The sequence below is a fragment of the Capra hircus genome, chromosome 18 (assembly GCF_001704415.2).
Source record: "Capra hircus breed San Clemente chromosome 18, ASM170441v1, whole genome shotgun sequence".
Taxonomy (NCBI): domain Eukaryota; kingdom Metazoa; phylum Chordata; class Mammalia; order Artiodactyla; family Bovidae; genus Capra; species Capra hircus.
This window is the reverse complement of record NC_030825.1, coordinates 63,317,372-63,340,185: the sequence shown is the minus strand read 5'-3', so window position 1 is coordinate 63,340,185 and position 22,814 is coordinate 63,317,372. Positions and strand designations below refer to the sequence as shown.

The 22,814-nt window shown below is 54.9% G+C and overlaps 1 protein-coding gene across 2 annotated transcripts; it reads right to left on the bottom strand.

Moving 5' to 3' along the window:
- PRKCG (protein kinase C gamma) lies at nt 673–21,346 on the bottom strand. Of its 2 annotated transcripts, XM_018063036.1 has the most exons (19): nt 21,236–21,346; nt 19,700–19,903; nt 19,291–19,322; nt 18,221–18,303; nt 14,001–14,112; nt 13,702–13,833; nt 12,788–12,944; nt 12,039–12,173; nt 11,660–11,747; nt 11,115–11,144; nt 7,526–7,678; nt 7,028–7,216; nt 5,943–6,034; nt 5,792–5,854; nt 5,519–5,657; nt 4,440–4,520; nt 3,198–3,305; nt 1,662–1,802; nt 1,255–1,560 (listed from the first exon to the last, which is right to left on the bottom strand). In XM_018063036.1, exons 2-19 carry the CDS (start codon nt 19,867–19,869, stop codon nt 1,372–1,374), a joined length of 2,094 nt encoding a protein of 697 aa, XP_017918525.1. In that variant the 5' UTR covers nt 19,870–19,903; nt 21,236–21,346; the 3' UTR covers nt 1,255–1,371. The 2 variants fall into 2 exon arrangements, with proteins under 2 accessions (XP_017918524.1, XP_017918525.1); XM_018063035.1 differs by lacking the exon at nt 21,236–21,346 and having other exon boundaries at nt 673–1,560; nt 19,700–20,099.

Here is a 22,814-nt window from a genome sequence, read left to right as displayed (position 1 = left end):
TTGGAGCTCAGTCCTCTCCAGACGCAGACAGAAGCACACGGTTCCGCGGGCCTGTCCCCATCCAGGAACTACAGTTCCCATCAGTCCTGGCGGCGGCGGAGGCCGCGCCTGGGGGTAGGGTCTGCCACAGGGTCTGCTGGGAAGTGTAGTCTATTGGGACTGTCCTCTCCACGCCCCTCACTCGCAAGTGGGTCAAGGGAAAGAGGCCCTCAGGGTGCGTCCGTCCGCCCTTCGCCTCACGTCGCGGATCCTTAAGCTGACAGGTTTCTCTGTCGTAAGGTCTCTCAATGGCAGGGCTGCCTTTCCTCCTCCCTCTTCCGACTTCCCGGCCTCTGGGTCTCACCGTGTCCTGTGTGTGCCTGGGAGCTTTACCTTGCTCTGGGCAAATGGGTGCGTGCCTGTGTCTCTGTGCTCCCGATCTCTGCCTGAGACGCTCGGTTGTCTGTGCGTACAACTGCCTGCCCCTTCACGTGTCCACTTTGGTCCTCTCTCTGGGTCTCTGCTGTTTGCTGACATGCTGTATCTTCTCTCACTTTGTGGGTCTCTGCGTTTTCCCCCTCTCTCTCTGCAGCCCTCTACTCAGCCTCTCTGTGTGTGTGTTTCTATGTACAGCCATTGTCCCACCTCCATCCCCCTTCATTCTCCAAGCTTAGAAGAAAAACATCCAAACACTTGAGCATCAGCATCCCAAGTTTATTCTCCAGCAGCTGTGGCCGGGCGGAAGAGGGGGCACGGAGAGTCCCGAGAGTGGCAGGCATTTGGGTAGAGGTGGGGTTCCGAGCAGGACTGGAGGAGCCATGCGGTGATGGGTCTAGGGGTGGGGGAGCCTAGGACAAAAGCTGACGGAGAACAGGGGCGGGGAATATCTTCCATACGTCCCAGGAATCCCTAGAGCGCAGGACAGGGGCACTGGAGCAAGGGGGCACAGCCTCCCACTTACTCCGGAACTGGAGCGGAGGTGGGTGGGGCCTCGGAGGTGGGGGGATGTTCTGGAATCCTAGTCTAGAACAGCCCACCCCATGAGACTATTTCCCAGGAAGAAGGAAAAACAAAACGAAACAAAAAAAGGAGAATTGGGATGGTGTCGACGGTTCTGTAAGTTGATGGAACAGAGTCCAGGACGCTCAGGCAGGTCAGAATCTAGGGCTCAACAGCAGCAGAATCTAGCACACGGTATGACTCTAGAGATCGCATTGGGAGTACGGAATGCCAGGAACGCTTGTGCGGGGCGGCTAAAACCCGGGGGGTGGGGCAGAGGCCAGAACGCCAGGAGCCAGATCTAGAATTGGAAAGGGGGGTGGCATGGTGAGGCAGGGCCAAGGCCGGGGCGGAGGAGGGAGCCGTGGGGACGCCTGGTGGCGGCAGGTGGGATTACATGACTGGCACAGGCGTTGGGCTGATAGGGCTGCGGGCATCCGGATGCACGAAATCGGGGTTGACATAGGTGAAGCCCTGGAACTCGGCCTGGTCGATGCTGGCCAGAACCAGGCGGTCAGGGGGTGTCAGCGCCGGGGCCGCCCGAGTGAAGAACTTGTCAAAGTTCTCGCCGCTGCGGCCACACTGTGGGAAACACCGGGAGGGAAACATGAAGAGTCAGAACGCAATGCGTGGCTGATTCACCCTCTTAGGGGCCAGCGTGTTCTTCCCGGGAGGGGACTGACCGGGCGGGGTCTGAACGGAGGCGCGATCTCTAATCGTTCCAGCCTGTCCCAGTCGATCCAGCGGAAAAAGCCATGAGCACGGATGGTGGGCTCTCCATCGGGGCCTGAGCCCAGGCGCTTGGCCGGGTGCTTGGTGAGGAACTGCAGGGAACACAGAAAGAGACGGACAGACAGACAGTGTCCCAGACAAGGAGGCCCAGAGAAAGACGGGGGTGGAGGAGGGGGGGAAGACCAGGAAGGAGGAATAGGGAGAGACAAGCACAGAGTTCCAGAAAGAGAAGAACCAACAGTGGGGGGGGGTGGGGGGCGGGAGGGTGCAGAGATGGGGGGGAGGGTGCAGAGATGGGGTGGGGGGAGGGTGCAGCGATGGGGTGGGGTGGAGAGAGGGAGAGAGAAAGAGGAGAAGGGGGGGTAGATGAGATGGGGTAGATGAAACTCAAACCCAGAGACCCAGGGACAGACAAAGAAAGGAGCAAGATCCAGGTGTGAAGGTGTTATCGGCAGAGAAACCCAGAAAGAGAGGAAGACGATCCGGAAAACATCCCAGAGGGAAAGTGGCAGAGAAGGAGAAGGTGGGAGAGAGAAGACCCAGAGAAAAGGGGGAACAGAGACCCAGGAAGAGGGGAAAGACTCAGCGGGGAAAACAGAGAAGGAGGGAGGAGATAGGAGGAGAGAGAAGGGAGAAGATGGGAAGGGGTGGCGGAGACGGAAGCCCACAAAGAGAGGAGGGTGGAGGCCCAGGAAACAAGCACCCAGAGAGAGGGATGAAGACCCCATATGAAGGAGGAGACTCAGAGAAAGGGGAAGATGGAGACCCAGAAAAAGAAGACGAGAGAGACCCAGAAGGAGGGTTGTGTGTGTGTGTATGTGTGTGTGTGTGTGTGTGTGTGTGTGTGTGTGTGTGAAGGGGGTTTGTTGAGAAGGTAATAGAGTCCCAGAAAGAGGAGGGCAAAGATGGGAAAGGTGAACAGAGATCCCGAAAGACACAGAAAAAGAAAAAAACAAGGCAATCACACAGAAAGCCCCATCATGTGCAGATGGAGGCAGGGCAATGGGACAAAAGCCGAGAGAGAGACGTGGTCAGAGAGACGTGGAGACAGGAGCTCGAAGCAGAAGCCTGCTAACGTCTGCTGTAGGCTAGGTTCTCCTGCCTTAGCGCCCCAACCCCGGAGGAGGAGGCGGTGGCTCCCAGAGTTTCGGTGACTTGCCCCAGATCCCACAGGAGGAAAAGTGGCAGGAGTTAGGTTCGACTGATCCGCTTGGCTCAGCGCTGCCTGCCCCGAGCTGCGGGGCGTGGGGGAAACACAGGACAGGGTAGAGGCCTCCCTTGGACTGCCGGGGGCAGCAAGGCAGGGTGTGATTGTTCTAACAAGATCGGTGAGCTATATAAGCTTTTTCAGCAGATGGGAGTAAAACGACTTGAGGAGTGGGAGCCTTTTCCTAATGTGCAGAGACACTGTGTGGGCAGTCCTGAATGGCAGCCGTGGGGCGTGTGGGTGCTGGGCCTGGAGAATCTGGAAGTCAGGGGGCTCTCACCCCCTTGCAGATGGCCACAGCTTCCCGGGAAAGCGACTTGGGGTAGGTGACAGTTTGTTCCATGATCGCCTGAAACAGCTCCTCCTCGTCTTCTCCATCAAAGGGGGGCTAAGAAAGTAGAGGCATTAAAGAGTCAGAGGCCTGACTACCTGGCCCCACCTTCTTGCCCTCACTGCCCACCACAAGCAGAGCCCGCCCCGGGCGGCAGGGCGGTGGGGGTGCCAATTGCTAGAGAAAAAGGTGACCAGACCGCCAAAGCTATGTCTTTCCCACTCTCGGAGGCTCTTGTTTTCTATCTCAGATGCTTCAGCTCTCTGCACCTCTTTGCTGCTCTGCCTCTCTTTATCTGCTATGTAAATCAGCAAGGTGTTAATTAGGCAATGTGTCATTTAAATAGAAGAGAGAAAAACTGCAGGAAAAAGCTGTAAAAGCACTTTCTTGGCTGGATGAGTGGCCTCCAGTCTTCTCGGATCTGGAAAAGCAGTATCCAGACAAAGAGTCTAATGTGGGGTCTAGGTAGTCTGTTTCTACAACTGAGTGGGGCGTCCTTGAATTTGGATGGGAAAAAGACATGCATCCTTATTTTTTGGAATCTAAAATTGAAATTCAGCCTTATAAATGTAGGAAAGAAACCTCAGCAGTAGTAGTTGTGACTTTATCACTGATGGAAATCACTGATATTTTCTTACCATATAAGAGTTGCAGATATCTCAAAAAAAAAAAAAAAAAGAAAAACCAGTCATCTCTACTTTAAAATTACTGACAGGCCTTCCTACTTACTTCCTATTCCTGTGAGATATTACTATTTAATACCATTTAAGTCATTAGTAGGAAATCACATGTAAGTCCATATTCTAATACCCTTAGACAACCATACACATTTAAGTTAAATTCATTTACGTGGTTAAATTAGATTCAATTAAGCCTTTAACATTTTGATAGCCAGATTTCAATATGATTGACTTCTTCTGTAATGCTACTGTCTTATTTCATGTATTTAAAAGCATTGTTCTGAGAAAGAGATCCAAGACACAAAAGGGGGGAAGAACCCCTAGCCTGTGGGAAGTTACTGTTTCAGAACCACGGAGAGCTCTCTTCTATTTGACGGCCTTCCCCATGGCTTCCTACACTCAGCCTAAGGACATCCCTTCCTGACCTGCTCCTGCTGAGATAGGCCGTGTAACAGGTGGCACCCTTCTGTGTTGCCTTTAGCCAAACCAGCCTCTCCCCAGCATCTCTTACCTGTCCCGCCAACATCTCGTAGAGCAGAACCCCAAAGGACCACCAATCAACAGACTTCCCATAGGGTTGGTAGGCAATGATCTAGAAGGGGAGGGAGGAAGGTGAGAAACTGTCATTCATGTTTTAAGAAACACAAGTGGGCCCCTCTAGCATCACCACCTGGAAACCCTACTCAACTTTAAATGGTTTCAGCACAAACTTTTCCCACTCAGAATGCTTTGGCTCCATCCTTTGGAACATTTGAGAAGCAGATTCTACCTACTCAGAACATTCCTCTGGTTCCAATATAAAGACGATTTAAGCACTAAGTTGCAAGTTCCGCCCACCCTCTAGAATATCTAGATAACTGAACTCTCTCCTTACAATGTCAGGTGCACAGCACAGAACTTCAGAGACCAGAGTCTTAAATCTGGACACATACCAGATTCTTGACTGTTTAAAGATAGTTGTTGCCAGCCCTGAAGAATTCCAGCCACAACAGACCAGAGTCAGAGCCAGGAAGGTGTGGGTATTTTTCAAAATCTTCCCAGGTGATGCTGATCAGCAGCTATGTTTTGAGACCATTGGCACTGGTTACTCAGGCAGTAGCACCGAGTCACCAGGAAAGATCAGGGACACCAACATCAACCCCACCTCTCCCAGGGAGAAAAGTCGGGACCTGCTCTTCCTCTGCTTATATACAGTCAGACCATTAGCTCCACCCCCCAACAAAGAGCAGATTCTTGCCCACTTGAAATTTTCAGGGGGCAGCCTCCACAAGCCTCATGTTCTAGTGGGATGGGCCCCACCCCCTCAGAGTACACTGGGACTCTTCCCCCAGCTTCTTAGAACGGTCCAGTAATAGGTCCTGTTCTCCAGAACATTAGGTCCTGCTCTTTCAGAACATTCACCCACAAGTTCTGCCCACTTTGCCTATTTAGAGACCCAGCCCTGCCCACTTACAACACTCACACAGTTGGAACAGTCCATGACTCCCGTGGAGACCCCGGGGTCAGTTCTCCACATTACGAACACTAGCCCCCCAGGCATATCCACGCAGCGAGCGTGGAAAGCGCTAAGAGCGGCGGAGGTGGGGCTACCTCGGGGGCTATGTAGTCCGGGGTCCCGCAGAAGGTGCGCGTGGTGCTCCCGGGAAAGACGTTCTCCTTACACATGCCGAAGTCGGTGATTTTGATGTGCCCTTCGGCATCCAGCATCACATTGTCCAGTTTCAGATCCCTGCGGGTGGGTTGGGGTGGAGTGGGTAGGAATTGCAGGAAGGGGAGAGTTCAGCAGCCTGGAGCCGTGAAGTTCGAATCCCTTCCCTTCTAGGGGGTCCGATTCCCTCCACTGAAAACCCGGGAACTGCTCACCGATAGATAATGCCCTGGTTATGGAGGAAGAAGAGGCCGATGGCGATTTCTGCGGCGTAGAACCTGGACGAGGGGACGGGGGGTCAGGCTAGAGGCAGGACACCGCTCCCTTCTGCTTTACCCCCACCCACCTCTCTTGGCCAAGACTTACGCTGCGTGGGGTTCCTTAAACTTGCCCAGCTGTTGAATGTGGTACATCAAGTCGCCCCCGGTGACATACTCCATCACAAAATACAGGCGATCCTGGGGAGGGGGTGGACGGGGGCTTAGAGGCAAGGGCACGCCCACCAGGGGAGGGAAACGTCCATTACTGCCCACTCCAGACCAACGTGGAAGGCTCTGGGCCCATGCAATCAGAATTCCAGAGCAACTGTCCACGCCTACCCGCCATCACAGAATGTCCACCCACTCCATCCTCTGTTACTCTGAACTGTCGGGTGTTCCCCTCCTCCCTTTCCCGGATTTAAGATTGAGGTCCACGGTTTGCTTGAAATTTCAGGGAAACTGAAACCTCTTTCCATATCCACTCACTCACACATGCAGTCTTGGCCACCTGCTAGGGACCAAAGCTGTTCAGGCTTCACTTGCAAATGATACTAATTTTTAAATTATTTTTTAATTTTTGGCTGCACCTTGCCGGCTTGCAGGGATCTTAATTCCCCAACCAGGGATCGAACTCAGGCCCCCTGCAGTGGAAGTATGGAGTCCTAACCACTAGACCAGAAAGGAATTCCCAATACTAATTAAAAAAAAAAAAAAAATCCAGGAAGCTGGCTACGCCCACTCAGAGCTCTTCAAAGTAGAGTCACGCCCTCTCTAACCTCTGACAGTTTTGACTTGTTGTCCCATTTCAGTCTTCGGAAACGCCTTATTTCTGATGACTCCTTAACTAAGAACCCACGAGACAGCCTCATCACGCAGAGCCCAGTTGTAGGCAAGCTCACTCAGGAGACGTTCTCCACGCACTCCTTTACTCCAGAAACACCCACTCAACCCCTAGGGAGTTCAGGCCACGCCCCCTCAAGCTCCCAGACCTCTGGCCACGCCCTCCACGCCCCTTGTGTGCTGGCCACACCCACTGAGGAGCCAGCCACGCCCCTTCAGAGTCCACCGAGCTCTTCTGCCCTCCCCCAAACTCAGATTCTCAAATCCAGTGCTGAATGCATCTAGCGGACTGGTGGGGGGTGGAGATGAGGCAGGGCCCCTGAGCCAGCCTGGGGCCCTATCCTTTCGCACCGGGGTCTGGAAGGTGGAGTGAAGCTGGGTGAGGAAGTGCGGCCGGCCTCCGGGGCCTCGGCCCCCCAGGGCCAGCACACGTTTCTCCACCAGGGTGCAGTCCACATCGTCATCCTGGACGATCACGTCTTTCTTCAGGATCTTGATGGCGTAGAGCTCATCGGAGCCCCGGCGCTCGGCCAGCATCACCTAGGGACAGAGGCCTAGTCCATCTTGGGAACCCAGAGCGCTGGTCCCTAGCCTTCCCTTTCAAGGAGACAAAGAAACAGAATCCCGGGTGCCCCCTCTCACTCTCGGGGCACCAGGTGCCCTGATGTCATCAGCCACTCCTTCAGGGCAAGTATCCACATCTTTAGGCCTTTTCTCTCCAGGAACTCAAGAGGCCCCATCAAACCATCTTTGGGGCTCAGAAGCCTAGTTTCCCCTGATTTCATCTCTAAGAAACTTGACCCCTCCCCCAGACATCCACCCCTTCCCCCAGAGCCCCAGGAATCCAACCTTCCCAAAACTGCCTTTTCCTAGAACCATGAGGAAGCTGAAGTCGGAGATGTGCAGTCGTCCAGGGCTGGCCCCAAAAAAACAGCGCTTGGAGTCGGTGGGACTGGGGGATGGGGAGGGGATAGGAGACGAAGAGGGACCCGTCCGCACCCTCTGCGAGAAAGGGGAGACATGCAGAGTTAGTCAGACCCCGGAAGGGGATAAGGGGGTGCCCCTCAGAGAGACAGCATCCAGGGAAAAAAGGGAAGGGGAGAGAGACAAACGGAAAGATGGAGAAACAAGAAATGCTGTTTCCACACCCATCTTTGGTTTAGGGACTTTTTCTGACTTCCCATAGCCTGCAGGTTTTATTGGGCTTTCTTTGTGGCTCAGACAGTAAAGAATCTGCCTACAATGTAGGAGACCTGGGTTTGATCCCTAGGTCAGGAAGATCCCCTGAAATGGCAACCCACTCCAGTATTCTTGCCTGGAAAATCTCATGGACAAAAGGGGCTGGCAAGCTACAGTCCAAGGGTTCGCAGAGTTGGACATGACTGAACAGTTAACACTAGACTTCTCAGGTGGCACTAGTGGTAAAGAATCTGCCTGACAATGCGGGAGACATCAGAGATGTGAGTTTGATCCCTGGGTCGGGAAGATCCCCTGGAGGAGGGCATGGCAACCCAGTCCAGGATTCTTGCCTCGGAAATCCCATGGACAGAAGAGCCTGGCAGGCTTCAGTCTCAAAGCGTCAGACACAACTGAAGAGACTCAGCACGGTTGCCTGGAGAGTTTGGTATTCAGCTAGCACTTAGACAGCTTACTATATGCCATCAATCCTCCCCATCAGCACCACCACCCGATCGCCCATCTTAGAGAAGGTAAGTAACTTGCCCAAAGTCACACAGCAGGTAAAAAGCAGAGCCAGCAATTAAAACTCATTAATGCCAGCGACTGTCTCCCTCCTTTGTGCTTCTCCACCATCACCCAGCAGGTGGCTTGGGTCTGGAGCCGAGTGCTGAATGCAGGTCCTGTACTTCTAACTTCAGAGCACATCCAGCACCTGAACACGCTTACCATAATTGCCTCCCTGGGCCAAGCCACCAGGAACTCACCTCGACCTCCAAGACGCCTTCTTCCTCCTCCTCCCCTCAGCTCTCGACACAGAGGCAGTCCTCGTGTCCAAACCAAGACCATCTCGGGCCACCTTTTGTGGCCTCCTATCTCACTCAGTCTATTTATTACTTAAAAAATGAACTTATTTAGGTGCGCTAGGTCTCAGCTGCGGCACATGGGATCCAGTTCCCCGACTAGCGATTGAACCCAGACATTGCTGGCTTGCTCCCACCTCAGGGCCTTTGCATGTGACTGTCCCTCCACTGGGAAGGCTCTCCGCTATCCTTACGGCTCACTGTTTCACTTCCTTTATGTCTTTGCCCAGTGGTCACTTTCTCGCTGAAGCCTTTCCCGCTCATTGTAAAATCTCACAGAACAGCACTCCCTATCTTTAGCGCTTTTCTCCATAGTCATTCATCATTGTCTAACACAGGATCATCAACGCCTTTATTTTGTTTAATGTCTTCCTCCCAGGAGAGCAGGAGTGTATTTTTCCCCCTCCTCTCTTCTAGTTTGCTGCTATATCCCCAGTGATTAGAACCATGCCTGGCACACAGAGGGCTCAAGTAAAAATATGTTGTTTTGAAAGAAGCAATGACAGAGAGAAAGTGTTAGTCGCTCAGTCATAGCCGATTCTTTGGGACCCCGTGGACTGCAGCCTGCCAGACTTCCCTGTCCGTGGAATTCTGCAGGCAAGAATACTGGAGTGGGTTTGCCCTTCTCTTCTCCAGGGAATCTTTCCCGCCCAGGGGTCAAACCTTCGTCCCCTGAGCTGCAAGGCAGACTCTTTACTGTCTGAGCGACCAGGGAAGAGAGAGAGAGGGCACGTGTTCCTTCCTTGGCCTGGAAATCTGTCCTCCTTCTCCTTTACCCTGGGAACCCTGTACTTCCGTTGATGAAGTTTTTCTCTGACTTTCCCAGGTCTTGCCAGAGGTTTAGGAGTCCCCAGTGCCCGAGGCCATCTCCATGATCAAATATATTCCTTCTCTATCTGTAACTTTCATTGAAAGAGGAGCTCCCCAGGGAGTGGCCTGATTCTACTCCCAGAATAGGGCTTGACTTATGTAAAACTTCAGGAAATAGGTGTTCAGGAAGTGGAAAAAAAAAAAAAAAAAAACCCAATGGAGGAGAGAAAGGCCACAGTGAGAAATGGACAGAAAAACTCAAGGAGCAATTCAGGTGTCCCTCCCTCAGGAAAGTCCCCCTGATCACCTCCCCTGGGCCCTCCCAGACTGGGTTAACCTCTGTGCTTCTTGGGTGCCCTGGTAGTTTAGTCGCTAAGTCGTGTCTGACTCTTGTGACCCCAGGGACTGTAGCCCGCCAGGCCTTCTCTGTCCATGGGATTTTCCAGGCAAGAATACTGGAGTGGGTTGCCATTTCCTGCTCCAAGAGATCTTCCCGACCCAGGGATTGTCCTGGGTAGGAAACCTGTGAAATTGAAAGCCCCGCAGACACACCAGGCTCTTTTGGCCACGCCCTTGGGAATTCCTCAGCCACCTTTGGCTTTTCCAGTTCACAGGCTGATGCTGTTCTGGGGGTGGCCCTGCACGGTCCTCATCCAACAAGAGAGGGTCCTTAGGGGCCACTCGAGGGGGGACACACCCACAAAGTCAGGAACAGAGAAGGGCCTGGGTCTGCAAGAGCACCTTTCCTGAACCTTTCCAGGGTGGAATGACAGACACTACTGGCCGCCTCATGGAGAGGTGCACAGTGGGGTGGGGGGCTGGGGGACTGTGGGCCCATCCAAGGCCAGTTGGAAGACTTCACTTCATACATACAAGGCTTGGCTGAGAGAGCACCGGATGCTATGGTTCCACACAAGTCACTAGACACAGAGTCACAGAGGCTGGGTAAGGCCTTGGTAGGATTCTGACCTTTGCTCCCCAAGGTTGATTCAGCCCAGAGGGGAGTCAGGGCAAGATGGAAGCTCCCCAAGGGTACCAGTAGCAGCAGGGTCACCGGGATCCTCCCATCGGCTGTGTTCCTACCATCCCCCCACAACAGTAACGCTGAAGACTGCAATGCGATGGCATAAAGACACTTGCCTTGGGAGCTGCAGGTGGCGAGAGGACCCTATTTTGGATCTGTATCCCCTAGAGCTCTGCTCCTCCTCCAGGGCCAGGAAGAAACAGAAGTGTAGCCACAGAATCCGAGAACCACAGGCCCAGAATGACGGGCCACAGAATTCCAGAGCCAGGCCCCACAGTCCATGGAATGCCAGAAACACAGGACCCAGAACTGATAGCTACAGGGCCCCAGAGCCTCAGGACTGTGGGCCCTTGAATCTAAGGAATCTGTGATGCTGTCCCTACCTTGGGGAGTTGCCTGAGGGTCAGACTGACCTCCAGAGTGCTCCGATTACTCAGCAAACACAAGACCTAGGTATGGTATGCGTTCCACCCACGCGTGTGGAAATGCAGACAGATATGAGAGGGATGAGATACAGACCACGGGACTGAAGCTGCCTCCAACCCAAGCCTCTGGCTCTTCTCACCTCGTATAGTTCCAAGGGGTAGTTACAGGCCTGAGAGAGAAAAAAGTCAGAGTCAGAGCCTCCTTGGAGCGGTAGGCGACGGCCCTGAAGCAGGGGAGAGGGCCCCCCCGACCCCCAAGCCATGGGGATAGATGTGTGTGCGTGTTAGTCACTCAGTCGTGTCCGACTCCTAGCGACCCCATGGACTGTAGCCCACCAGGCTCTTCTGTCCATGGGGTTCCCCAGGCAAGAGTACTGTAGTCGGTTGCCATGTCCTCCTCCAGGGGATCTTCCTGACCCAGGACTGAACCCGCCTCTCCTGTGTTTCCTGCATTGGCAGGAGGGTTCTTTACCACTAGCGCCACCCGGGAAGTCCTGAAGATGGATAGGAATTCTAATTCCCAGCACTCCCTTAGAAAAGCAGAAAGGACTCCAGGGTCTTCTGGGAATTTTCGTCCCCGGACCAGTGGGCAAGCAGTGATGGAGTCTGGGGAAGGCCAGCTCTGAACTGTGGGAGGCTGCGCTCCCCCGGGGTTTGGAGGCTGGGGAAGCCGGGGCCTGGGTACCTCGAACTTCTGGAGGAGGTTGCAGTTGTCGGCGTCAGCCACCGGCACATTGTAATACTCGCCCTCCTCCTGGTTCAGTAACTTGTACCTGACATACAGACGGAGACCAGAGCGGGAGGGAGAGGGGAGGTTGGGAAGACGGATGGGGCGGGGGGGGGGGCACCCAAGGGAGAGGCAGAGACATCAGAAGGGGGGAAGAGATGGAGAGACGCAGATAGCGAAAGAAACAGTGAGATAAGAAGAGAGGGACGGGGAAGGGGGCGGGGGAGAGGATAAAACAGCCCAGGGAGGCCGAGATGATGGCTTCCGGGCGGAGAGGGACCACACCCCCGGGATGGAGGCGCGGATGTCGGCGCCGAGCCCCGCCCCCACCGCTCACCAGCCGTCCACGGGCGCCTTGAGCAGCTCCGAGACGCCGAAGGACATGGCGCCCATGAAGTCGTTTCGGGAGGTCCGGTCCCAGTCCCACACCTCCACGCTGAGCCGGCGCTCCACATCCCCCGGCTTCAGGTTGCTGCGGGGAGAGCGGGGCGCAGTAAGGGGCCAGCTCGTGGCTCCCCGACCTCCGCATCCTGGATGCTGGAGGAGCCGGCAAACCTCCTGAGCTGGGGCCCCTTTCCTGCTCTGCAGAGTGTCCTCCCACCCCTGGTCCTCCCGAAGAGGCTCCCTCTCCCTGCCTGGGCCCAGAGTCAACCCAGCCGGCTTTCCCAGTCCCCTCCCTGGCCTTCCGCATCCCTGCCTCTGGGCTTTTCTCTCCGGATCTCTCCTATTCTCCCTCCAGAACCTTCCTTCTGTCTCTCCCTTAGCTGGCTTCTCTTTCTCTTCCTGCCGCCCACCTATCACACCCCGCCCCTTGCCGTCTGTGTCTCTCCCTGGGTTTATGTTTCTTTCTCTGAGTCTCAGGGTCTGCCTAATCTCTCTGATCTCTGTCTTAGCTCTAAAACGGTCACCTTCTGTGTCTCCATCCCTCTTCCTCAGTCACTTCATTTTCTCCGCCCACCGCCTTCTTCTCCCTGTGCGGGACTCCTCCTATCCTAACACCTGCCCTCTGTAGTCTTGTGGGCCACTAGGACTCTCAGATCGTTCTCTGTTAGTCATCACCGGGCCTCCCCTGCACCCGAGACTCACAACACAAAGGTCTCGTTCCACACAGGGTTTAGCGTGGCTTTCACCGTGCGGGTCTTCTGTTTGGTCAAATTCCGAGGGTCTGGGATGAGCTTCAGCTTCACATAGGGATCGGAGAGACCATTGGGGTCCATTGGGATGAGGTTCCGGGCCTCGCCAACTGAGGGGGGAGGTGAAGGAGGGCAGATGGGGTTAAGATGCAGGGAGAGGCCCCGGAGCCTTCCCCCAGCCAGCAGTCACGAATTCCAATCTCTCAACTTCCTCTTCCGTGACCCATGTGTTTTGTTTCCTTTCCTTTCTTTTTTAAAAAATCTTTTACTTCTCCACCCAGAAGATGGGGTATGAAGCCCTTTCCCGGGCCAGTGACCCAGAAATCAGATCCAAAGCCCCTGGCTCCCTTAGGATCCTGGCCCTATCACCGGTGCATGCATGCTAAATCACTTCAGTAGTGTCTGACTCTGCGACCCCAGGGACTGTAGCCCGCCAGGCTTCTCTATCCGTGAGTTTCTCCAGGCAAGAATACTGGAATGGGTTGCCATGCCCTCCTCCAGGGGATCTTCTCAACTCAGGGATGGAACCCGGGACTCTTGTGTCTCCCATACCACTTGGGAAGCCATATAGTAAACCGGAACCTCACTTGGGACCAGTTATTCTCTCCTCTGCACCCGCCTCCACCCCCAGGACCTTGATGCCTAGAACAGCCATCACGAAAGGCAAGGCTGGAGACCAGGGGCCTCGAGCAGAAAGGGGCATGGCCGCGTGGCGCTCAGCCTGTGCAGGCGGGGTCAGCAGTGTGGGCTTGACCTTCACGAGGGGCGTGGCTTTCCTGGATCTGCGAGTGGGCAGACAGTTCGGGTGGACTCGACCCAGTCTCTGGGAAGAAAGGGGCGGGGCCAGGCGAGGAGGCGGGGTCTCACCCGTAACGTGGATCTCATCGGAAGTGGGCGCCCGGATCTCCAGCTGCAGGCGCCCCCGGCGCTCCGTGTGGTCCACGCCGCACAGAGAGGGCACGCTGCGCACACAGCGCCGGTGCACGTTCATCTCGCAGCCTGGTTGGGGTGGGGGGGGGACAGAACTGGAAGGTGGGACTGTGGGTCTCGCCTTTAACTCCAGACTCCACTTCCACTCCTCCACTCCCCCCACCACCACGCGCGTTACTGAGACCCAGACTCTGCGCCTTTGCAGGGGCCCCGAAGCGCGGGGCTCGCAGACTCACAAGAACACTTCATGCCCTGGTGCACCAGCCCGTAGAGCAGGGAGCCACAGTGGTCGCAGAAGGTGGGGCTGCTGTAGCTGTGCAGACGGAACTTGTGCTTGTTCCGGGGATCCTGGCGTGGGGGGAGGTCGGGAGGAGTCGGTCAGAAGCGGGGGCCAGAGGGGGTCCTGAACAAGCACCCCCTCCTCCAACTCTTCAGCCCTGTTCTCCCAGGCTTCCTGCTGTTCCGCCTCACTCATTCACTCTCCAGTATTTATGGAGCATCTACTGTGTGCCTGGCACTTTTCTTGGTGCGACGACCCAGCCCCTGAGCAAAGCCAATAAAAACTGTAGTCCGTGTGGACTTTACTTTCTAGTGGAGGGAGACAGAAAATGAACACGACAAATAAAATATATAGGGCCTTCCCTGGTGGTGCAGTGGTTAAGACTCTTGCCTTCCACTGCAGGGGGTGCCCGTTCCATCCCTGGTGGGGGGGGGTGGGGGTGGGGAAGACCCACATGCCTTGGGGCCGAAAAATCAAAACCCAAGACAGAAGCAATATTGTGACAAAATTCCATAAAAGCTTTAACAAATAGCCCCCATTAAAAAAATCTTAGAATATATAGTGTGCGGTATGGAGATAGGTGCTCTGGACAGAGATGGAGCAGGGATGCACATTATCGGGGATGCGGGGGGGATTGAAATGTGAAATAGAGTGATCAAGGAAGGTTGTACCAACAAGGTGGGATATGGGAAGAATCTGAAGGAAGTGGAGGCTTCCAAGATCCCACAGTCCCTAGCCCATAGTCTTCCACAAGCGGTTCTCTGAGGACTTGTGGGCCACCATGAACCCCGGATTATTCACGGTCAGCCTCTTTCAATGTCTGCCCAATGATGGCCAGCCTTCTCCGAGCCCCTTGTGGGATGCAGACTATGCCCGGTCAGTTTTAGGGACCCAGGTATCCCAAAGATTAAGTGTAGACCACACAGCAAGGGCTGGTATGTGCAGGGTCTGGTTAAATGTGCTTGGTAGTGTTACTACTGTCATTACTGCCATGGTTATTGCTAGCGATCTTATTGCAGTCCCCACATAGCCCCGGGATCCATCAGGAGCTGGGCCATTTCCCAGTTGTGTGATTTCACGTACATGCCCAGTTTTGAGCCTCAGTGTCTTGATCTGCCTAATGGAAATAAACGATCTGTGTCTTGAAGTAGTGCTTATAGCTCAATTCCGATTAAGCATGAACTTAAGACACCAGGAAAAGCATTCCTCTTTCCACCCTCAGCAATGTCTGGGTATGAAATAATTTGATATTTGCGTTTTTCTAAGCGGGCTTCCCTGGTGGCTCAGATGGTAAAGAATCTGCCTGCAGTGCAGGAGACCTGGGTTTGATTTCGGGGTGGGGAAGATCCCTTGGAGACAGCAATGGCTACCTACTCCAGTATTCTGGTCTGGAGAGTCCCATGGACAGAGGAGCCTGGTGGGCTACCATCCATGGGTCAGAAAGAGTCAGACACAAATGAGTGATGAATACTTTGGGGCTTCCCTGGTGGGTCAGATGGTAAAGAATGCCTGCAATGCAGGAGACCCGGATTCGATTTTCTGTGAGTGTGTTGCAAGAGTTTTATAGGGTGAAAATTCAAGATCTTCTTAGGATTTTATTTTGAAGTTTAGTGGGGATTGAATTGTACTTGGGTGAGGAAAGGTGTTGGCAGTTGCATGCTCTGAACCTCTAAAGACCTTCAGCTGACCCGAGCTCCCAGTGTTCCTGCCACACGAAATGAGATGCTGTGGCTGAAAATTCCCAGCAGGGTACCTGACATGGGAGCTGCTGTGGTTATTCTCAGGGTGAAAGTAGCTATTAAAAAAGGAGACAGTACTGGGGTTCCGATTAGGAAGATTAGGGTTCAAATTTTGACTCTGCCCACGACCCGGCTGTGTGATCTTCCCTCACACCACCCTTTTGAGAAATTCAGGGAGCCTCCCCATAAAATGGGACCGTGAGTCCTCCCTGAAAGGGTTCTTGTGCAAACGGAATGCAATCATGCATCTTGAGCCCTGAGCACTTCTTAAGCCCTTGATCTGTGTTGCTGACAAGAATAAAAGCTTAATGCTTCACAGAGAAAAAAGAAAGCCAGATACAGAGGAAAGGCCTTGTCCACACTGTTTCCCTTCGTTTCCTCACGGAGAATAGTAACAATTTTACAATGATAAAAATTAGTATTTTGCCTTTTGCTACATACCAGGTATTCATACCCAAGGAGTTGGCTTATTCGGTCCTTAAAACAATGCTATCAGATAAGGGCATGGGTATTAAACCCCATTTTACAGACAAGGAACTCCAGAGGTGCAGAGAGGTAAATTAACTTCTGGAAGGCCACAGAACCAACATGCGGTGCAGGCGGGACTCAAGCCCAGGTGTCCCGGCCCAAGAGCCTCCATTAGATGGGGCCAGGAGCAATACCTAACTTTATAAGCTGCTGAGAAGATTCATTCTTACGCTATATACAAGATCCCTGTTAAGTGCATGCAATGAGCCCTGGGTAAATCAGATGGAGTGTTTGGTGGTGGTGGAGGTGGACAGTGAAGGCAGCAAATGATACGTGTAGGTGCTGGGAGACAGTGGAGCTCAATCTATGTTCTTGGAAGTCGCATCCTCTAAACTTCAGTTTTCTTGACCTGACAAGCTGGCAAAATGCCTCATGGACTTCCGTGGTGTGCTCTCTCTCTTTCTCAATCCGCCTCTTTCTCCATCTGCTAACCATAAAACCATCTCCAACTCTGTGTCAAACCCTGGGCTAGTCTCATGCTGCCTGACTTCACTAAACTGTCAAAACAAGCCTGGGGGCGTCTAGATTGATGCCTATCCCACACGGGAGCCCTAACTATAGGCGGCTGTTTCTCTTTTTTTGGCTGCTCTGCGTGGCATGTGGGATCTTAGTTCCCTGACCAGGGATTGAACCTGCGCCATCTCCAGCGGGAGTGTGGAGTCAACCATTGGATCAGGGAAATCCTACAGGTGGCTATTTATTAATTCAAATTAAGCAGGATTTTTTGGCGAAGAAAATGGCAACCCACTCCAGTATTCTTGCCTGGAGAATGCCATGGACAGAGGAGCCTGGCGGGTTACAGTACAAGGGGGTCGCAAAGAGCCCAACATGACTTAGCGAATAAACCAAGCAGGATTTTAAACTTCCGTCCCTCGGCCGCTAGCTATGGTGGTCGGCAGCTGGACGACAAAGATACAGAATGCTTCCCTCACGCTGGAAAGTTCTCCAGGTCAGCACTAGATGGCAGCCCCACTTTACAGAGGGTGAAACTGAGGCTCACAGAGAGGAGCCCCAAGGCCAGACAGAGAGCGAAGGAGGGATCAGGGGTGGGCATGGAGGGTGGACAGTTCTTGTCAGCCCCTTGATGTTGGGGGTGGAGAGGAGGGAGAGAATGGTTGTCTGTATCTCTGTGTGTATATGGGGGACGTGTGCATGCACATGAGTGTGCAACATGGGGGAATTTCTGTGTGTGTGTGTGTGCGCACAGGGGTCTAACATGCATCCATATGTGTGTGCACACGGGTGTCTGTGTGTGCCAGAGGGGGCGTCTATAAATGCACATGTGTGTGTGCGTGTATATGACAAGATCTCTTGGGCTTCTTCTCTCAGCACCTGCTAAGCGGTTTCCTGTATCTACCATTTTCTACCCTAGTTTCCCTTTCTGAGTGTCTGCCCCTCCGTCTCTGAGTTTGTCTCTCCCAGTCTTTCTGGGTTCCCTTTTCCTTCCTCCCATGCTGCTGACTCTGTTCCACTGCTCTTGCTTTCTCCCCCCTCCCCCAATCTGCCTGGGTCTCTTTTTTTCTGCATCTCTGGGCGTTCTCTCTCTGTCCTATCTCAGGATCTCAGTGCTTGCATCAATTTCCCTCTCTCTGTCTCTCTCTCTGCCCCTCATCCTTCTGTTTTCTAAATCTCTTGACTCCTGGATCACAGCCGACCTCCTCCAGCGCCGAGGTCCCCTCACCCGGCCTCCTCTCTGTCCCCTACCTGGGTCCCCAGCCAGTCTCGGTCCCCTCTCATTCCCCCTTTCCAGGCCAAGGGCAGGGAATCTGGGCCAAACTAGCTCTCCCTATCTCTCCAGCCCCCCTCCCCTCCCAGCCTTAAAAATAGCAGGAGAAATTGGGACGGACGCCGAGGGGGTGAGGGCGGGGGCGCGGCCTGAGGAGGGAGAACCGGGTGTCCGGGCACTCACGTCCGTCTGGGGGCCCTTCCCAGCGCCTGGACACTCGAAGGTCACAAACTCGTGGCATCGTCGATGAACCACAAAACTGCAGACTGAAGGCGAAAATCATAGAAACCCAGAGCGGAGAGAGACCCCAGTGGACAGAAAATCAGAAAGAGGGGAGACCCAGACAGAAAGAAACCCAGGAGAGAGGGATCTCCATAGGGTTCAACACAGAGAAAATCAAAGAGACCCTGACAGGCAGAGAGAGACAGAGAGACCCCGAAAGACAGAGATTCTAAAGGAGGACCCAGGGAAAGAAACAGAGATGCAGAGAATCACGGAAACAGAGAAAGACAGAGCGCCCAGTGCCTACACACAACCAAAGACGAGACAGAGACACAGAGGCAGAGACAGAGAGAGAGGGAGACACAGAGAGGGCGAGAGATGGAGACAGAGAGGAAGCAGGATCCACGGACAGAGATTAAAAAGTGAAGAGAGAGGCAGGCAGACTAGAAGGGAGGAGACAGAGAGGTCCTTCAACAGAACGGAGGGAGAGCATCAACTTGGGCAGAAGTTGAGTCTAGGGGCGACGCCGGCGGCCGCCCCGCTCCCTGACTCAGTCTGCTCTCAGCAGTAGCAGCTGGCACTTTAGGACTCGCCCCCCTCCCCCGGCCCCCTATCTGCCGGCCCCACCCAGCCCCCACCCGCCCATCGGTGACCCCACCCGGCCTGCCCCTTGCTAGGACGGGTGTTGTTGTCATGGCAACGGCAGCCTGGGGGCCTCTGACTTTGCATCTCCAGCCCCCCTTCAGCTCCCCTTTTCCAAATCTCCCTGTTCCCATGGCAACAGATTCTCCAAATATCTGTCCCCACCTGGAGCCGGCCGAGGGAGGGGCCCCCAGTGCCACCTCCGCGGTGGCCCCGCCGTCAGAGCTTCCCCCCCCCCACTGCAGGCAGTGTCTCTGCCACACCCCCCGCCCCTGGCTCCCCCGCGCCTCTCTGGGGACCAGCGAACGCGCGTGCCAAGCAGCCTAGGCTGCGGGTCCCCAGCCTCCACCCTCCCGAGGGTCCCAGGAGTCCAGGTCCCCTGCTCTTACCTTGACACTGCAGACCCTGTTTTCCAATCCCCCTGTGAGAGTCAAGGATCTGAGGTCAGTGCAGAAAAGGGCGCTGGAACCCCTCTCCTCTGCGGGTCGTGGGAGGCCCGCGTACTCCCACCCCCTCCCGTCGGACCCAGGAGTCTAAACCCCAGCTAGCCTCCTCTTCTCAGGACCCCGAAATCCTGCCCCCTTCGTCCGTGTCCCTCTTCCCTCAGACCCAGGAGCCCAGGCCCCCAAGCCTCTTCCTTCGGACCCGGAAGGCCAGGACCCCCGCCTCCCTCTCTCTGACCCAGGAGTGCCGGCCCCTAACCTGTGCCCAGCCTGGGGCCAGGAGGCAGGGCCGCAGCCCCCCCTTTCCTGCTCATTAAGGGTCCGCATCCCCCGGGGCCCCAGCCCCCTCCCTCACCATATGAAGTCAGTGCAGTGGCTGCAGAAGGTCGGCTGCTTGAAGAAACGAGCGGTGAACTTGTGGCTCTTGACCTCATGGACCACCTTCTGCCTCAAAGCCCCCTTTCTGCAAAACAGGGGCCGGGGTCCGCCCTCTGAATCGCCTCCGCCGGGGCCCAGGCCGGACATGGCCCCCGGAACTTAGCAGGGACCGGGATCCTGCCTGTCTGGGGAAACAGGTGGAAGGGCGACTAGCCGGAGGCTCGGCAGGACAGAAGAGCCGGCAGGAGATGCCGCGGTGGGAGTGAGAGGGGCGAGGCACCTCCAGGAGCCGAGCGCGCGGGGCCGGGAGCGGAGCCCCGGGGCGCGCCGGCTCCGCCAGGGGGAGCGAGAGCCGAGAGCACGGGCGTGGAGGAGCCGGAGGCACGGGCGGCGGCGGTGGTGGGAGCTCCGGCTCCAGCACCTGCTGAAATGTGGGAGCCCCGGGCGGGGGGAGGCGTTGCCATGACGACCGAGGGGCGGGGTTTCGGCTTAAAGGCGTCCCCCCACCTTCCTGGAGAGCCCAGGGACTATGCCCTACGTCTCCAACACACACACGTGCGCACACCCACTCCGGAGGCCGAGTGAAGGGGGGGAGGCATCCTCTGAGCTGTGTCCTGCCCCCTCCCCAATCTGCCGCGCGTCCCCTTCCCGACCCCCTCCAGGGTGCCGCGGCGACTCCTGTGAGCCCACCGCAACTCCGCTAGAATCTCCGTCTGATGTGTCTCCGTTTCATTGCACAAACTTTGTATTGATGCTAAGATCCAACGGTGAGCAGGAGGGAGTCTTGACGTCTCACTTTTTCGGATGTCACCCAAGTTTCTAGTTCTCCCTCTGGGCTTCTTGTGATTTTTGTACGTCTGTGTCTCCCTCCGGGAGTGTCCCTTTCCCTCGGCCTCTGTTTCTGTATCCCTAGCTTTCTCTCTGTCTGGGTCTGGGTTCCTTCCCTTGTCTCTGAGAATTCCTGTTTTTATTTCTCTCTCTTCTTCGCTGTGTGTCTCCATCTACGTTTGTCATTCCTCCTGTGGACCACCCCCCTCCTGGGTCTTGGTGTGTCTCTCTCTCACTCCGAGTCTGTCTCCCTGAATCTCTTCTTCTCCCTCCGTCTCTGTCTCTGTGGAGCTCTGTTTCCTCTTTACTCCGTGTCTCTCTCCCTGTCTCATTCTCTATGTTCTCTTCTTTCTGGTTCTTTGCATTTCTCTCCCCTGGTCTTTGCAGATGCTTTCTCTCTGTCCCTCCCTGTTCCTCTGTGCTTGTTTCTCTCTGACCACTCTCTGACTCTATGAGTCTCTATCCATTGCTGGGGGTCTCTCTCTGAATATTTAAGCCGATTTCTCTCCTTTTCCTTCTCTCCTCTCCAGCTCTGTCTTTTTGTCCCTTCTTCACCCACTCTGTATGTCTCTCTGTCTCTGTGAATCCCTCTCAGCTCGGGGACGAGGGGGTGGGTGGAAGGTCTTTCCCTCCCTCCATGTCTCTCACTGATTCAGTCTGTCGCCCCCCGCCGGCTCTGAAATACCCTGGGCATCTCCGTCCGGGGGTTGGGAGGGTCTCTCCGAACGTTTGGCCCGGTCAGGTTTCCTCCTGTCTTCCCCTCCGTCTCCCCACCGGAGTCTGCCTCTCTCTGGTGGCAGTCTGTCCCTCCCCCGGCTTCAGAGCACTTCCCAGTTCCGGCTCCTTGGGGGTGGGAGGGGAGGAGAGGCAGGTTCTGTTACCAAGGGCAACCACGGCCGGACCGGACTGCGAGGCGCAATGCACTCTGGGACCTGTAGTCTGGGCCTGCGGATCGGCTGTTCTGGCATGGCGGCTGAGAACTTTCTTTCCCGGCATGCTCCGTGAAATGGGGCGTGGCGCTGCGGCGAGCCGGGGGCGCGAGATGCCCACTGCACGTTCTCTGGGACTCGTGGGGGTCGGGGAGTCAGCGAATTCGAGTATTAAACCCCCCAAAGTGGGGGGTCATTGGCTTTCCAGCCGCTTCCAGGAGTCCGCCGTCCCCCAGGATAGAGGATAGGGTGCGGGGGTGGCCCCGAAAACGGACCTAGGAACCCCACCACGCTCTGTTCTAGTTCGGCTTGGGTTCTCGAATTGCCAGCATAGCACCCTTAGTCCTACAGCTGTTCTGATGCATTCCAGAAGAGGGCCAAGCGTCGGGTGGGGAGGGAGACGCCGTTCGAGAAGGTGGGGATTGATTTAGGTCCGAATTCCGGGGTGGACAGTGGAGGCTTCTCCTCCCCAAAAGGGCGTAAGCCTGCTCTAGATAGCCCTCCCCCACCTCCAACAGGACCCTTCCCCCTTTTTGCAGTATCTCTTCCCAATTGCTTTTGCGGCTGTAGGTGGAAAAAATGGGTTGCACGATCCTTGAATTTTCCCCCAAATCATGCTACTTATGTATTTGTGATCGTCCTGGAGAAACCTGACAAGATGACCTTCTGTGGGATAGAGATTCGTGGCAGGAGTAATTCATTTGATCTTCTTGGAAGTTTTCAGTTGACCATGTGTGTCAGGCAGCTTAGCACTAAGGGTAAAATAGAGCTGAGAGTGGGAATTCAGGCAGGGTCAGACCCTGAAGGCCTTGACGGAAGGGCTTTGGTGTTACCTTTGGGCAATGTGGAGCGGAATGTGGAAGGATTTGAGCAGAGGAGGACAGGACCAGATCCGGATGTTGAAAGCAAGGCACCCTCCTGGGTCAAGGTGGGCTGCAGGTAGGGTAGTCCAAGGAGTAGGCTGGAACAATAGCTTGGGTGAAGCAAAACTAAAGGAACTTAGAGAATGAGACAGACATAAACAGGATTTTGTTGTGCAGTTGCTAAGTCACGTCCGACTCTTTGCGACCCCATGAACTGCAGCCTGCCAGGCTTTTCTGTCCTTCACCATCTCCAGGAGTTGGCTCAAACTGTTCTTTGAGTCAGTGATGCCATCCAACCATCTCATCCTCTGTCGGATTTAGGAAGAATACAGTGATTGATTATATTCTTTGCAGCCAAAGATGGAGAAGCTCTATACTGGCAACAAAAACAAGACCAGGAGCTGACTGTGGCTTAGATCATGAACTCCTTATTGCCAAATTCAGACTCAAATTGAAGAAAGTAAGGAAAACC

Bases quoted from the DNA above. Each gene is read 5' to 3' on its own strand.
- PRKCG (XM_018063036.1), bottom strand. From the start codon at position 19,869: ATGTCCGGCCTGGGCCCCGGCGGAGGCGATTCAGAGGGCGGACCCCGG. The intron at 6,035-7,027 runs GTGCGAAAGGAT...CCCCCTCCCCAG, and splicing joins ACTCCACCTTCCAGACCCCG to GATCGCCTGTATTTTGTGAT. The intron at 5,855-5,942 runs GTAAGTCTTGGC...CCCCTCGTCCAG, and splicing joins TTTAAGGAACCCCACGCAGC to GTTCTACGCCGCAGAAATCG.